The sequence below is a fragment of the Syzygium oleosum genome, unplaced genomic scaffold (genome assembly GCF_021117445.2).
Source record: "Syzygium oleosum isolate NSW1041296 unplaced genomic scaffold, Sole_v2.1 Sole_v2.09, whole genome shotgun sequence".
Taxonomy (NCBI): Eukaryota; Viridiplantae; Streptophyta; class Magnoliopsida; order Myrtales; family Myrtaceae; genus Syzygium; species Syzygium oleosum.
In genome coordinates this window covers 1,200,022-1,215,908 of record NW_026607493.1, presented here as the reverse complement: position 1 = coordinate 1,215,908, position 15,887 = coordinate 1,200,022, and the positions used below count along the sequence as shown (strand labels likewise).

Genomic DNA, 15,887 nt, shown 5'->3' with positions numbered 1-15,887 from the left:
AACACGAGGAACAAGAATCCTATTCATAGGAAGAGGCAACTAACCAATATAACCATTTTCCTATTAAAGATAAAGCCCTTATAGAGAACAAGAAAACAATTCGTTCCCTACATATTTTCCTGCGTGTTCTTCTCTTTCCTCTTCTTTGACAGTAATCGATCATGGCTTCCAAGTTTCTCTTCCCATTGCTCCTCTTGTTCTCTTCATGGGCCACTCAAATTTCGTCGCAGTTCCTTGGCGGAGTGAGCGGTGCGGATTTGGCGCCGTCGTGCATGCAGAAGCTGATCCCATGCCAAGCGTATCTCAAAGGGTTATCGGCACCACCGGATTCATGCTGCGGTCCATTGAAGGAGTTGGTGACCGGCGATTCGCAGTGCCTGTGTCAAGTCTTCAACAAGCCCGATACACTGAAGAGCCTGGGCATCACCCAAGCCGGGGCTCTGGCTCTCGCAAAGACTTGCGGTGCCGACGTCGACGTTTCGGTTTGCAATAAGGGTAATTAACAATCAACCTTTTGTAGATAATAATAATCTTGGATTCTTGATACCTTGCCGAACCATTATAATTAAAAAAAATTGAGAGTCCTCCTGGACAAGGATTCCTGTATCGCAGGTTCTTTCCTAAGAATTGCCTTTTTGTTTCTAAAGTTGGTCGTTCTTTATTTATTTGTCATGGTAATTTCGAGACGGGCTGTATGTTGTTCATTGAATTTTTAGCGGCTGAAGCTTTTGCTGCAAATGATGTCTTTAAGTTCATGCGTTTGTCGCTCCGAATTTAACACAGAGCTCATAGATATTTTGCTCGCTCCTTATCTTTCTTGATTTAAACCACATAGTGACTGAAACTTTACTTCTCCGCTCCTCTGATTAGCAGGAGCAGCGGCTTCTCCGGCTAGTTCACTGGCAACCCCTGCCGATTCGCAAGCTACTCCTGCCGATGGTAGTTCCTACTTTTTCCCTTTCCCTGATATATGCATCACTTTCTTTCACGGAACTTTCTGCTGTTGACCAAGAGCTTTCATCTGCAGTTGCATTGCATGTCAGCTCTACCATCTTTCTATGAAGCAGCTTCATTGAATATATCTTTGTGCATCTCTAGAGTCTAGAGCCAGCATTAAAAATCAACTTTTGCATCCGGTTGCTCTCTAGATATTGTCGTTTACAATCAACTTGAAGAGCATCAAAGGGAAAGAAAAATGTAGAGTAGTACGCTATGAACAGTATCATACACAAACACAACGCATACTGCAGAACCCATGGTTTTTTTACCTAATATTTGTACTTTTGCTGTATGAAACAGGCTCTACCTTAAGCAACGCTACTTCGACAGCTGCAGCTCCTGAGAGCCCCGCGAAGAGCGGGACGACTTCTCGTCTTGCTGGGTCAGGAGTTGTCACTCTGGGTTTTGCTTTGATCATGTCAAAGCTCTGGTAGTTTCAAACTGAATCTGTCCATGAAGAGCTGCATCACTCGGCTTCTATCCTCTCTTGCCTTTTCTTTTTCTTTGTAAACAAGGACGAGTTGGCCGCTGCAGGCTTCTACTCATTAACACAAAGCAGAATGGTTAACAAACCATGCTCTTTCTCTATGTACGAGTTCAAACCCAATTTGGAAGAAATTATGGTTGTCCCAAGCACAACCGCTTGTCAGACTTGCATGGCGAGAGAAAGAGGACGTTTGATTACAAAAGGCCAAAAAGGCCATGACAAATGCAACGCAAAAGCCTATCCTCGACTTTAGGTAAAGAGGACTAGCTCCGATAGAGTCATAATTCGTGAAAACACGGAATACACGATGCAGAGAACGACTGACATTTTCACTATCATTTCCCGTAACTGTACAAACTTTGTACATGAGACAGCTTGCTCGTAAAAGAATACAACCAAAGAATGATATAATAGGAAACAAACTATGGCTCACCACATAAAATCAAGCAAAAGCACATCAACATAACTAGGAAGAACGAACCTAACCAAAAGAATGAAATGAATATTAAGGCAAAACAAAAGGAAGAATCACGATTCAGTTCTTATGAATAGAGGAGAGCCTGTCCCGGCATGGAGTGCCTTCAACAGCGCCACAAACTGAAACAGACCCGTTTCAGAGGACCACTTGAGCTTCCATGACAGAATGCCTGAAGATAAGTTCCCATGAGGAGTTGCTGCAATCTTATTGTGAGCTTTCGTTGACGGCCGGAACTCCTGTGCGGCACGCTCAAGAGCTAAGGTCACACAGTAGCTGACCCCACTTTCGATGACCTGAAAGCAATGTTTCAACCAGACTTTGAACATGGAACAAAACAAGCACATGCATGTGGCGAGTGACAACTAGCGTGAATGCAAAAATATCGTATTAAAGGGATGATTCGCTTAAGGGACTGAAGCAATAGGCAATCATCATGGAACATATGGCTATATCACTTGACAAATGCTTGCGAATGCTAAAGAGTTCTTCCAGGAAAGAAGAAATACCATCTCGGACACATCAGCAATACTGCAAGTTGACACTAATGAGAAATAGGGGGGCGAGGACGAATCTCTGGAAAGAGTGCCGAACTGCTTGATATCCTCGATGCATATAAGCAACTGACCTCCGGTAACAAATAATGATCTTGAAGCCCATGATTGATCTGTCAGGTTCCAAGTAAACTAAGTGTAAAAACAGCGGAAACTAACAAAACCATCTAAGAGTTGCTGCATATACACAGAAGCCGCTAGCTTACATCACATTGCATTATGACCAAGACAACCCCCATTTTATTTTCAACTTCTCGGTGCAAGGTATAAAAGATTCACTCTCAGAAGCATGCGAAACCCAGAGGATGAATTAGCAAACATAATCCATGAATCCCAAGGCACTCGCTCGTCCAACTTTCTACTAGTAGTTTCAAGTGTGGAATCACCCAGACCTTAATCAAGGAAAAGAAGATATGTCTTTGGGCTAAGAAGACACTCAGACTACAAGGAATCAAAATCCAAATCCAATTCGATTGGGATAAAGAAACGTATTTCCCTTTGATGAATAATATATTCATGTCTTAATTCTAAATCATGACTTAATTCTACTAATTAATAAATGTTCAAGACTTAATTCCCTTTTGTCTTTTTGCAAGTCACTATTTCCTATTCTAGAGTCGAGTTCTATTTTTCCTAACAAAAGAGACCATAATTTATTGGAGGTCACAACATCGAGAAAGGAATCACAAATCAACCACAATACTAAGAACAAACCTTTGACTTTGTCGTGACAGAAAAGAATCATCGAGTATTGGAATATGTTCACTTTTGCGCCTCCACCTATTTGCTTGCTAAATAACTCGAATTGCACTGGCTCCAAACTGTCATTCAATTTTACAAGATACCACAATCCATCACCACATAGTATATATGAAAACATGTAAAGGCTATGAAGCTGCGAGGCCATATAAACTATGGACATAAGAATGTGGATAGTATGCATGAATCTAAATTATGTACAACCACGCACTTAGACCAAAAAAGGCAGGACTATCAAATTAACATGCACATTGGTACAGTTAGGTACCTCTTCAAAGAACACTTTGTATCAAGCACATTGATAATTTCCAATGTTTCAAGTAGTAGTCTTGATTTATCAATGCTCCTTGTGATGAACAGATACCTCGCTCCAGTATCAATGCACACCCTGTGTGAATCAGAGAAGATGCTCAGAGAAATAATTGGTTCAATGAAAGCAAATCTTTTAGGTAACAAAACTCACTAACCTCACAATGTGGAAGCCCATTCCAATTGAAACTTCTCTAATTTCTTCAGCCATGTGGCAGCCCAGCATACTCAAAATAGTTCCTGCAAGTTCCATCAAGCTGAACTTCAGCATAACCTGGAAGAACTAGATGACGAATTGATTAATCAAAGTTTATCACGAGAGATATAACCACATTATTACAGTTACTTGAAAAACCCCACCTGACCCATCGAATCTAAAAGCAATCAGAAGCACATAGAGGCGATGTTCACTGCTTCGCAACAGAGCCACTTCTCTGCATTAGAGGGAAAAAAGAAAGGGTAAAAAAGGGAAGCATGAAACCACAGAAACTATAACATAAGTTTCTCCATATCACTGTCTACAACATAAAATCAAGATACGGACATACGCAAGGGGTGGTAAAGATAACAAACCTCAGAATAGACTAAAGAGAGCTGAGAACGTTCAGAATAGACTCGAATGAGCTGGGAATATTAATAACCATAAAGTCCATTTAAATGTAATCACAATCAGTTTGATCATAGTATCCAATTATTCGCCAGATCCTTGCTTCAAAGCAAAAATTAATAGATCTAATTAAAAAAACTGCTTGAATATACAATAGATGTACTGCCAAATAGGTTGAGAGAACAAATTTTCAGAAGAAACCAAACCGATAGGACAGAGCAGCTATTAAATGAATGAACTGCCAAAAAAGCTAAGAAAAGCAACTAAGAAAAGCAAAATCAATGCAGAAAGCTTACTAAACAAGTCAAGAAAAGAAGTTGAAATGCGGATCTATGGACAAAAATTAAAGTTACTCACCTCTCTCTGTAAATGGATTCTTGCTCCAGCACGCAATCACAACGAAGGTACTGCTCACAAGTTTCATAAGTTCTTGATGTTGCAACATTCATGTTAAAGTATGTCTCGATAAATTCATCAGTCCCTCCTGTTGAGCTTTTTTCCCGAGCAGTGGTTGTGTCATTCTTTTGGGTGCTAACGGCGTCCCATGCCTGCTTCTCATAAACTTCCTCCAAATCACCCCCTTTAAAGATTTGTTTTGTTTGTCCGTCTTCCAGACTACTAGTGTCCGTAGGACCACCTGAGGCTGACGATGCTCCTGACTTGTCAGCTCCCCTGCTCTCCTCTGACAAAGGCACAATTCTTTTCTTAGGCTTCCTTTTGCTTTTGCGCTTCTCAGACAATTTAACCCCTTCCTTGACTGACTCAAGAAGTTCACCTTCATGATAATGAGAACCAGAATAATATTGCACATCAAGATCCAGAATCCTAGATGGTTGTTTAGCAGGTACATCAATAAAAAATTCGCGAATTTCACCTGTCCCTGGAGATGGATTTTTTGAATCCTCAAAGCTATTGATCAAGAAATGTCCATCCACTTTCCAATTTCGGGTCCCTCCATTTAATCTCTTATCCACATCTGACACTGATGTCCCAAATTCAGTAAGGTCATCTTCACTGCAACTAGTATTATCCGAAGATGCTGCAGAATAGGAGTCAGCAGTAAGTTGCAGAATTTCTTCTACCAAGCTGTCATGGCGCTGCAGAATGTTCTCTCGATAATGAGGTGGAGATCCATGGTAAGAGGACCAAGAACGTTTCTCTATCGCGTCATCACCAGAAGGCACAGATATGATCGAATTTGCAGCCATTTGCTGTCCGTTAGCAGCGAGTTTATTGTGATGTGACCCTTTGGTATGCTTAGACCCATGGTAGTTATGCTCGTGGGTAAGATTTGTCCTGCCCATGTCAAGAAGAGAAACACCGCCAGCGTTTACCACTCCATTGACCTGATCAAGGAATCGATGCCCATGTGAAAGAGCCAATGATCTATCCGAGTCCAAAATATTTGTGCTGCTACCATCTCCTGAATCTTGAAAAGAATCTGAAGTGTATTTCGAGTTTTCGCCAAAATGCCACCTTTTGTTTCTAGAATCGAACTTCCCATTCTCCAACAAAGTCTCTGAAGACTGGTCTATCCACTCCTTGAACTCACGTAACCAAAAAACAGAACGCTCTTTCTTCATAACCTCCGCTCGATTCATCAAATCAACAATCTCAGCCTCATCATCACCTCTGACATTTTCCTCTCTGCTGGATACCTCATTATCACATGAGATGGAATCATGGTCAGAGCATATGCAGGTGCTTTCTTCCTCACTATCAATAGATGCAATACGAGGTTGCTTCTTCTGCAGAAATAGAAGCAGGATTTCTCATGTTACATTTTAAAGCTGTAGAAAAACCAACTACTATACAAGCATTCCAAACCAAAACCAAGAAAATGATTTAGTGATCTAATAGAACTAGTGAATTGACACTCTAAGGTTAGGCAAACACATATATAAATTTATTTCCATTTACTTTTCTTTAGGTACTATTATAAATCCAACTACCAAGAAAAAGTCATGACATTATCCTGGAGAAGGTCCGCACTACGGTTCAGTACAATCAAAGCAACAAAAATGCTAACCTGTGCTAAAAACTCAAATTGAGGGGTACAAGCTTCTTCCCGTTATCCTTTTCCTAACAGTAGGGTATTCCAAGGCTCTTCAATCATCCTATGAATCCCCACTAGCCTAACACTTGCCCATCCCATGCACACCGGAAAAACTAACATAGGTTCGTGCCCCTGGATTTGGATTCACGGGAATGCGCAAGCACAATAAAGGGTCATTTGTTTTCTTTTTCCCTTATAAGAGCGAAGAGTTATTGGAGTTAACTTCATAAATTACCGACCTTTTTCCTGTTGATGCTACCCTCTCCCTCCGCATCATCCTTTGCAGGCGAGTAAAATCCAAAGCTTGCAGGCCTCTTCTGTCGAGCGGCGACAAGAATCTGCCGCTTCCAATACTCTCTTTTGCTAATTCCCTTGTCATCTAACTTCAACTAGAAGAACGGGTAAACTTAGCTGGACTGTGATATACACTTAAGTATAATTAAACCAATTACATTCTGGCGAATTTATAAGGATTGACTTACTTTGTCTGGATAGGTGAAAAGGCTGAACACTTGTGGTCGATACCATCGGGCAGAACATATTGGGTTTCCTTCCAACCACAAACTTAGCAATGAAGGCAGGGCAGCAAGTACCTCTAGCTCTAAAAAATTGGAAATAACATTGTAGGAAACATCAAGCCCTTCGAGCGACTTCAAATTCTCGATCCCATATAATGAAGTTATAGCATTGTTCCTCAAAACAAGTTTTACAATATGGGATGTGACCTGCATAAAGCAATGACATCCATGTAATCCATGCATCAGTCCAAAGCTAATTCCTAAATGGAAAAAAAATCAAAATTGTAGGAAACACAATAGTAAATAAGCCACAAAACAGAGGTAGAGACACAGTGGAGAAAAGTTATTTATTGGCGACACACCAAACCATCTCCCAAGCGTCAGATTATTTATGTAGCGGAGAGGCGGACAAGAAATTTACATATAAGCAATGAAATTTTGATGTACGAACTGTGTATGCAATATCTCTAGCTGACATGTTGAATGTGGTTCCCACCAATGCATTATCTTTCAACCTGGCATCAGCTTCCATTAGACTGCTGGCTTCGAGAGAAGAGGCTTCCACCACTTACCTTTACATACCAAGCACATTCTGCCATGCACTCCACATATTTGTTTAAAGGATTCAACAGACTAACAACTATATGTACTATAAAGTTCATGTACCAATCGTTTCCCACCAAATGTTACTTCTATGGCTTTGGTAGCCATGAGATTTTTGAAAGACCAATTCAATCTTTCAACACAGGCACTGGCTATGAAGAATCTGAGGTCATTGGTACAATTGACCACATCGGTTGTCAAACATTGATTTAAGGCTTTGAAATGCCCAAAGCCATTAAGGGAAAAGGGACAAATTTAAAAAGATACATGTTATCTGCACAAAAACTTGCACATCACATATCTCTGCCAATACCACCGTTCACTGTTAATAGAAGCTAAGGACATTAGGGCAGTTCTTTTGTCAATACTAAAGGCTCCCCAAAATCTTAAGAGGCACCAGCCCTAAAATCCACATATTGTTAACAATAGAAGCTCCACATATATTTGATCTCACTCAGCTATTCAAAAAGGCGCAGATAAAGTCAGCATTGGCATATCATCATCTTTGCTACAGCGATCTTTTAGCTGTCCCACTTAGAACATTCTGCAACTGACAAAAATCATGGTTCCCCCAACCCCAAAAAGACTCCAAAAAGTAAATGAATGAACATGCCAGGTCCTGATTTTTTATGTTAGAAGCGTCAAAAGGCCTCGAAAAAACCAAAGAGATCCATGATAACTTTGATGTGCCCACGAAGAAAACATCCTGCTTCTTAGGCCTACTGAAAAGCTTAAGTATCCCAAGATAATCAATTTCGCCACTGTGTAATCTCTAAATACAGAATAGCAAATTGGAAAGCACAAGAAAACTATAAGAGCATCTTCAAGCTATTAGAAGAAGAAAGAAACCACGCGCGAATACAGAAAAACTTCCAAATCAATATGTGTATCTGAAAGCGAAAAGATATAACGCAAACGATAATCATAAACCAGTATTTCAATTTAATTATAACCTTCGCTACCTCAGTAAATGATGAAATTGTTCTCAAATTATTGAATCCAAGATCCAGGTGCTTCAGTTTCATGCATTTCCGGAGATTACCCAGCTTTGAGAACTTGTTTCTACTAAGATCAAGGGTTTCAACTGCAGGAAGAAGTTGCAAGGACTCATCCATCAATACCAAGCCATTGCAAGCACATGAAACAAACGATAAGCGGTTCCACTGTGGAGAGTCCTTTATCTCAGCAATTCTACTTGCAAAAACATGCCGTAGAGCATCCTATATTTCAAAAGAACAATAGATTATTAACAAGAATTTTTGCGAAATTGGCATTGTTGAAGAGTCATGTACACAATTGTGTTATTAGGTTAATATTCCACATAAAAAGCAGTCATAAAGTGTTTATGAGAGAGAGAGAGAGAGAGAGAGAGAGAGATGAAAAGGCAGATTCAGATTGAAGGAGGTGGAGCATCAACATTCTCTCTTAGGAGAAGAGTCCAACATGAAATGACAACACCTAAAAATCCCTCACTTAAACTTTTCGAACCACAGTTTAACAGCCATGAACCAAGAAACTTATTTAATAGAAACAACCATTTCTCCAACTAACCGAACAACATCAGCATTTGCTTTCTCTGCCTTCTGAAAAACCCAAGTTATTAACAGCATTAGCTAGTCCATATGCCTTCACGGCAATCATAGTAAATACTACTCATTTGGCTCACAATATTTCCATGGACACCTCTACTCATTCAACTCGGCATGAAGACACCAGTTTACCCGGTACCTCCCTTCATTCAAATTTGCATGAAGACGCCATCTCTATTGATTTTCATTTAGTATGACCCGTCAACAGCATTTAAAGCAAAAAGGAAAGGGCAAAAAAAGAACACCCAAATGGAAACGACCTTTTTCTTAATCTATAATTAACATTACTTAACCACATGCTCCATTACTTTTTTCTCTCAAGAAACCCGAACTCCAACATTGAACATAGCTGTTCTAAACATCCAAAACCTGAGTGAACTGAAGTTTAAAAAAAATAAAAAAACAATGTAATCGTGATTGATATAAGGAGAACGGCCTGTACGAATAAACGGGAGGAAAGGGGGAATGAATCTATACGGCATTAACTTTAGTTTCTCATCCACTTCTTACTAAAATTCAGCCAATTTCCCCATCTAAAAAAGCGCAGAATTAACTGGTGAGCAGAACCAAAATCAGCTATAGACATAGACTGGAAAATGAAAAAACCACGGCACTTGATCTGATCCGAAAGGTCGAGAGAAGCAGTAGACGGAACAGAACTCACGGTAGAATTGTGGCAAATAAGCTTCTCCAGAGTATGCCGCAACTCGAGCAACCCTCTCGCGGCCGATGTGGACAAATCACAATCTCTCAGCTCGAGGAACCTCAGCCGCCCGAACGGGAGCAGCGAGAGCGGCGTCGGATCCCGGGACTGCGGCGGGAGCACCGAGACGACCTTCAACGAAGTGAGGAGGCGCAGAATCCTCCGCAGCTGCTCGAGGGCGCGGTGATCCCCGAGGTCGGAGACATAAGCCCGGAGGTAGTCGACCGGAGCCCCCGCGAGGAGGCGCTCGAGCTCGTGCAGGGACTCCAGCCTCGACTGGACGTAGTGGAGCCCCACGGGGTTGAGCTTGAGCACTAGGGTTCCGTCGATCAGCGGGCCAGCCTGCGCTTCCACGAACCTCACGAGCCTCTCGAGGTAGCGATCCCCGGTGACGATCGCCATTTCATGAGCCGAGCCGAGCCGAGCCGAGCCCCCCTCGCGCCGCGGCCTCCGATCACGGTCTCGAGGGAGGAAGGAGGAGGGGGCGCATCAGGTCCGGCGCCAACACCTTCGGCGCGGGGCGGGGGCGCGACGGGGGCGCGACGGGAGTGCGCGGAGGCGCGGGGCGAGAGAAGGGGGAGGAGGGGGAGGAGGGGGGGAAATTGAAGCGGCGGAGGGTCGACGGGACGGTGGATACCGGAGATTGACGGCGGAGGGGGGGAGGGGGGGGGGGGGGAGATCAGGCTTCTTCCGATGCTCTGCAACTGCAACGAAGGAAACGCAAACACAGAGAGAGAGAGAGAGAGGAGGAAACAGGGAGCGAGTCAAGCGTCGAATGGACTCAGCCGAGTTGAGGGAGAGAGGACCCGGAGAAGGGAGGCTTGGGGGGGAAGGAGATGAAGGAGACGGCCATGGCGGAGCAGAGGGAGAGAGCGAGAGAGAGAGAGAGATGGTGTGACGTGGTGCGTGTGCGGGAGGAGACGATTGTTCAATTGGGGCTAATGATTGGTTATTTCCTTTCCTTTTTTCTTTTTTTTTTCGGTTTTTGGGATTTTTAATCTCTGTCGAATGGAGTTTGCGCGAGTGCGGGGTCGCCCCCGTTTCTCGAGACGCCCCCACCTGCCGTTCCCCGCTTCGGTGACGCGGCGGCAATCATTTGGTCCGACATCGTTTCGCGTATAATTATCTCTCTCTTTAATCTTCTTCATTCGTCGCGTAATATCATCATCCCCTCTCATTCGTCCCTCCGAACTGGCCCCGTGATCCTCCACAGTGTCTTGTTAGATTGATTAATGTCCCAAATCTTTTCTTAATGTTTTTCATAATGTTCTTAGTAAATCCGAGATAAAGCTTTCAAGCCTTTGCAAAATTTTGCGATGTACAAAGTATCCCATGCATATGCAAATTGAAAATACCCGTTTTTTTTTTTTGGAATTTAGAAATTAAAGAAAAATGAACGATCCTTTAGTTCCTCAGATCATTTGAAACGAATCGTAAATGCATGAGTTCAAATTGCATGTTTAAACTTTAGCTTGAAAAATCGACAAGCGGGTTTATAATTGATACTTTCCTAAAATCTCGAGTTTCATCAAGAATTACAAATCTAATTGGGTCATAGGATGGAGAGTCCAATGGAATCCTAACATCTACTCCCCAATGAAAGTCTACTCCAGTTCACAAATTTCCAACTATCGTCAACTTCGCGAGTGTTGAAAGAAATTGAATCCTTAGTTTATGTTCAGATGACTTGTACCTGGTTGAAAAAATTTCGAAAAAATATCACTTTTCAATCGATCGCTCTATAGTTGCAAAACAGTGTCCGAGATACGCTTCACCTCATAATGTGGCCTCCCAATTGCTTAAATGTGATATTTACTCCTCCTTTTCCATGACGGGTCTATTATTAACAAGTCTCATTATTGACTATTTCGGTGGCATTAGGGGAAGAAACTTCAATGATCCTGCCCTCCCATATGGATTTTACCAGAAGGAAAGAACCTCAATAATGATGGATTGGATTAAATAAGGCAATGAACAGATAGATGATGGGTACTCGTCACTGCTCCATCCTTGGATTGCTATCATCATTTCAGGTCCAAACCCAAAAAATGGGAAAACGACCTTTGCTTGCGCCCCTCAAACTTAATATCGACGTTTGCTGTCGTTATGCGCGCTATGGAGACTGGACGCTGGGCCGTTTTTAGCTTCATCACCAGGCTCGACACTGCCAAATAGCAGAGGCGCATTCAATAAAGTTGCACTTGCAGGGTCTGCAACTGTTGCTGTTTTTTGTTTGCATTTGGCCCTGCCCTACTGAAGAAAAGCACCCTCTATCTTGCTCCCCCTTTGGTTTCGAGTGTGTGGGGGTTTCCGTACTTCTTGTTTCAACCTTCGTGTTACTGGCAATTTGCAGGTGGTACTAGATTGGATTTATCGACCCAAAGGTAGGCTTCTTCGTGAAGAAAGCACTAGGACAATTAACATGTGTAAGCAACAATCTTTAGGTGACTTTCACTACACAATACATGTGGGGGCAGACTTGATCCCATATTATATACAGATGGCATGTGTACTTAGTTGACTTGCTCGCCGCTCGCTAAGCGTCTCTTCTCTTCCTCCACTTGTTCCAGCAAAGCTTCAAGCTCAGCTTCTGTCAAGCTCTCTATGCGCTTCTGTAGAACCAAAACAAGCCCAAATGAGCGTAAGGAAGGAAGCAGACAGACCCGAGAGATTATTACCACATGAAGAATAATCAAAAGAAGGTTCAATATGCAGGCAAAGTATCCACTCGTCCAGAAAGGCCATATTGCAGTTAGATTACCACAATGCACCAACACACGAGATAAACTGGTTTCGCGTAGAACTATATAATCAACAATTGATTCCTATAAAAGAGATCCTGCTAATTTTGTTTACAATATAACTGTCAATTTTATACTCTTAAAACTGTAAGAAAAGAGAAAAAAAAAATTTCCGTCAACACAAGAAAATTCCAAAGCGAAATTTCCTCCAATTCACCCAGAGCAGCACTGTTTCCATGAAGCCATAAGAGAACAATTCAAAGAATGATCTCCCCCACAAACAAGAATCATATACTCTACAAACAGCAGAACAAATTCTCTTCCGCCTTAAGGTAGAGTGAACGCTACTGTTTCTCTTGTAACATGCAATTCTCGGCTGAACAGATGAAGTCCGCGAGGAAGAAAACGTCAAACTTTAGAATTCCACAGAAAAGGAAAGCAAGACCCCCCCCCCCCCCCCCCATTAAGTGAACATCAATACAGTGCAAGGAAGCTCCCACATATGATACGACAACCCCATGCCACTAGATAGCATCCTTGTACTCGAAAATTCAGAATCAATTGCATAACAGTTCCCTTGGTCCAAAATATTTGCTTCTACGAGAAGTAAATGGTCATAGTCAAAATAGCATGAGATGCTTTACCTCCATGACCTTGTTTTCATAGTCACGTAGTTGCTGAGCATAGGTCATTTCCTTGTTTGAAACCCTGAATATATAAGTGGATATCCATCCGACAGTTAATCCCAATACCAGCACTAGCTGGACAACATTCCCTGCTTGTAGAGGATCAACTCCAGCAAACTGCATAAGACACCATACACCAACCACTAGATGGTGACTTCCCATCCTAGTGCAGTTCTCTGACCAAATAACAAGCTATAGCAACTGAGGGGAAAGAACAAAATGCTATACATACTATTGCAGAATGATCAGTAAGACCAGTCAGATTCATCTCACACCAGACCATGCAATGACTCGAACAATAATACTTAAATAAAAAAAGATAAGCTGTCGTCCTTAGAAAAACCTTCAATCAAATCGAAAAATCCATTGGGGAAACTGTTTGTCTCAGTGTCTATGTGCATATGCATCAAAGCTGGACAACCAAAGAGTAGCCAAAGTTTAAAGGTCAAACAAAATTGAGAGCCGCAAACTACCTCCAATCCACTTTTTAGGCCAATGCCAAAAACCGTGACTCCAAGTCCAATCAATAGAACGTCCTTCCTGCTGTATCCAAAAGGAGCCTGTGCATGGATTATCGAAACACACAGCCATTAAAAGATATAATGATGAAAACAACAACAATAACAACAAACCAAGCCTTATCCCAACAATTTTCAAAAGATAGTCGTGAATAATTAAAGCATATGTCACATAAGCTTGCGAAGCTTGTAGTGAGTGCTTAGTATCACCTGCATTTCTAAGTAATGTGAGATTGAGTTATATATGACCCATCACTAAAGCCAGACAGTTGTTCCATTAGGTAACCCCTACCCAACTACCTGGGGGAAAGGAAAAAAAGAATCCCAACTGCCATTACCATCTGACAGTAAAGGAAATGTAGTGCAGCAAGGAATTCAATGTAGTGCAGCAAGGAATTCAATCTGGCAGCCACCGAGTGATGGTGAGATATTCTAAGAACAAACAGACTTTTATCATGATTCACACCTTGCCCTGATCAGAGGAACCCTCACTGGTACTGCTAGAGTTCGAGGAACCGCCACTTCTGGGAATTGTAAATTTCGTCCTCTTAGGCATCATCCTGTCCAATCCACTTCTGGAGGAAAAAGAACGTCTCTCAACATGAAAGCTTCTGACAGAAGACCTTCCTGTCAAAGAAGAAGCATAATCAGACCCTCAGTTTCTTTTGCTCTTTTGTTTCTTTCAGTAAGTACAGTGAAGATGAGAGAGGACAAAAGGTGTAAAGTGGGCTTAATGGCGGAAGCATACTCGAGCACACAAGATTGGCCAAGTGCTTTCAGAAGCTCAGTCTCGTGAATGACCGAAAGAGTGAGTAATGGAGGCAGACCCAGAGTATTAATGTACTCAGAAGGTTTCTCACTAACTACAACACATAGGGATAAGCAAGAAGAACAAACCAGCAAATGACTGAAAACCAACTAAAAGTAGAGTAAAGAATATTTTCCAACTGAAAAATCCTCTCATCTGCACTCTACAGGAGGCTAACGTTCACAGGGTACTGAGGCAGTACTTCTAGTCAGGATAACCATGCCGACAAGAGTGCTTCCATCATCAGTCTTGGAAGAATTCCTTAAGGCTCACGCCCAAGAACAATTTCATTCCATCTCAGCGTTCGAATTACCCGAAACCCGCCGGAGAAATACCCATTATACACACTATCCAAGCACGAACATGTGGCCCGCGGAACAATATCTGTGAACATGAGCATTCAACAGCAACTACGAAATACTCCACCATAGAAACCAAGTCTTCGGAACCTCCAATTCCAAAGAAGCATACTACTGAACGTCAACCCAGAGCTGATGAAGCTGAACGTCACGCAACAAGATTCACTATTTCATTATCTCTAATATATGAAAATATCCTAATTATCTCTAATATTCTCAAACGGCAAACGAACAGCTAACAAGAACCATACAAAATGAAAATGAACCCTTCTTAGCTTCACAGAGTGTAACCCACCAACAACTCGAGAATAAGCGGATCGCTAAGACTGAACTCACCCACCTCCGAATAAATCAATGGGTGCTCTCGAATTACGACGCGACGACGGAAGAAGAGCCGAGGCATCCACCGGCAAGACCGGTCCGTCTCTGGACAGAGCTCCGACGCTCGAGCTTCCGCGCAGAGGAAGAAGAAAAGCCATCGCCTTCAGATCTCTCTGTCGACGCCGCAACGCGATTTGAACGGGAAGCTCGCGAAGCCGAATTGAAGAGAGTGAGAGAGAGAGAGAGAGAGTGAGAGAGTCGGTCTCCCCCGCACTCCCCGAGATGAAGATTGCGCTCGACCGATGCAACCGGCGAACGATGAGGAGCGCGCGCACCGCACGTGCGGAGATCTCTCTGCTCGACTTGAGGCCCCTCCTTGTGACACGTCGCCGAGATTGAGAAAATGCGCGCCCAAAATCCCTGGATTTTTGCTGAGGGAAAATCTCGCGATTTTTGTCGATCCTTTCTCGTCATTTTGTGCCCACTAAAAATCTCGACACAATTTACCCCAAATATTACAACGCCACATCAGACTGTCAACGGTCATTAAGAACGGATTTGCGACGAAATATCTTTTCGAATAACTAATACAAATATGGAGATACTCATCGGACCCACAATTGATCGGAGTAACGCACTCCATGAAAGAGGTTCAGAAATATTTAGCGAAATTTGTTCTTTTGTAAATTCCACGACACGACACTAGCATCAAACTTGATCTTTGCATAATCTAAATTGGATTTTCAGCGAAGTCCAACGGAGTACGATTTGGTAGTCGAGTAGCTCAAGAGAAAA

The 15,887-nt window shown here is 42.4% G+C and overlaps 3 protein-coding genes across 7 annotated transcripts; 1 reads left to right on the top strand and 2 right to left on the bottom strand.

The window, feature by feature from the left end:
• Window positions 1-41: 41 nt before the first annotated feature.
• On the top strand, window positions 42-1,632 carry LOC115680422 (non-specific lipid transfer protein GPI-anchored 9-like). Its single transcript, XM_030604230.2, has 3 exons — window positions 42-495; window positions 874-939; window positions 1,300-1,632. The coding sequence occupies exons 1-3, from the start codon at window positions 162-164 to the stop codon at window positions 1,431-1,433; spliced, it is 534 nt and encodes a 177-aa protein (XP_030460090.2). The 5' UTR covers window positions 42-161; the 3' UTR covers window positions 1,434-1,632.
• Window positions 1,633-1,794: 162 nt separating this feature from the next.
• On the bottom strand, window positions 1,795-10,213 carry LOC115680340 (uncharacterized). 5 transcript variants are annotated; one of them, XM_030604138.2, is made up of 11 exons: window positions 9,621-10,212; window positions 8,330-8,587; window positions 6,729-6,971; window positions 6,486-6,635; window positions 4,548-5,938; window positions 3,944-4,017; window positions 3,742-3,823; window positions 3,543-3,662; window positions 3,230-3,336; window positions 2,471-2,628; window positions 1,795-2,257 (listed from the first exon to the last, which is right to left on the bottom strand). In XM_030604138.2, the coding sequence occupies exons 1-11, from the start codon at window positions 10,059-10,061 to the stop codon at window positions 2,015-2,017; spliced, it is 3,267 nt and encodes a 1,088-aa protein (XP_030459998.2). In that variant the 5' UTR covers window positions 10,062-10,212; the 3' UTR covers window positions 1,795-2,014. The 5 variants fall into 5 exon arrangements, with proteins under 5 accessions (XP_030459998.2, XP_056170288.1, XP_056170287.1 ...); XM_056314313.1 differs by having other exon boundaries at window positions 8,330-8,451; window positions 9,621-9,762; XM_056314312.1 differs by lacking the exon at window positions 9,621-10,212 and adding an exon at window positions 7,186-7,356 and having other exon boundaries at window positions 8,330-8,435.
• A 1,815-nt stretch (window positions 10,214-12,028) lies between these two features.
• Window positions 12,029-15,404, bottom strand: LOC115680341 (uncharacterized). Its single transcript, XM_030604143.2, has 5 exons — window positions 15,112-15,404; window positions 14,071-14,231; window positions 13,560-13,646; window positions 13,045-13,203; window positions 12,029-12,271 (listed from the first exon to the last, which is right to left on the bottom strand). Exons 1-5 carry the CDS (start codon window positions 15,248-15,250, stop codon window positions 12,173-12,175), a joined length of 645 nt encoding a protein of 214 aa, XP_030460003.2. The 5' UTR covers window positions 15,251-15,404; the 3' UTR covers window positions 12,029-12,172.
• Window positions 15,405-15,887: the final 483 nt, after the last annotated feature.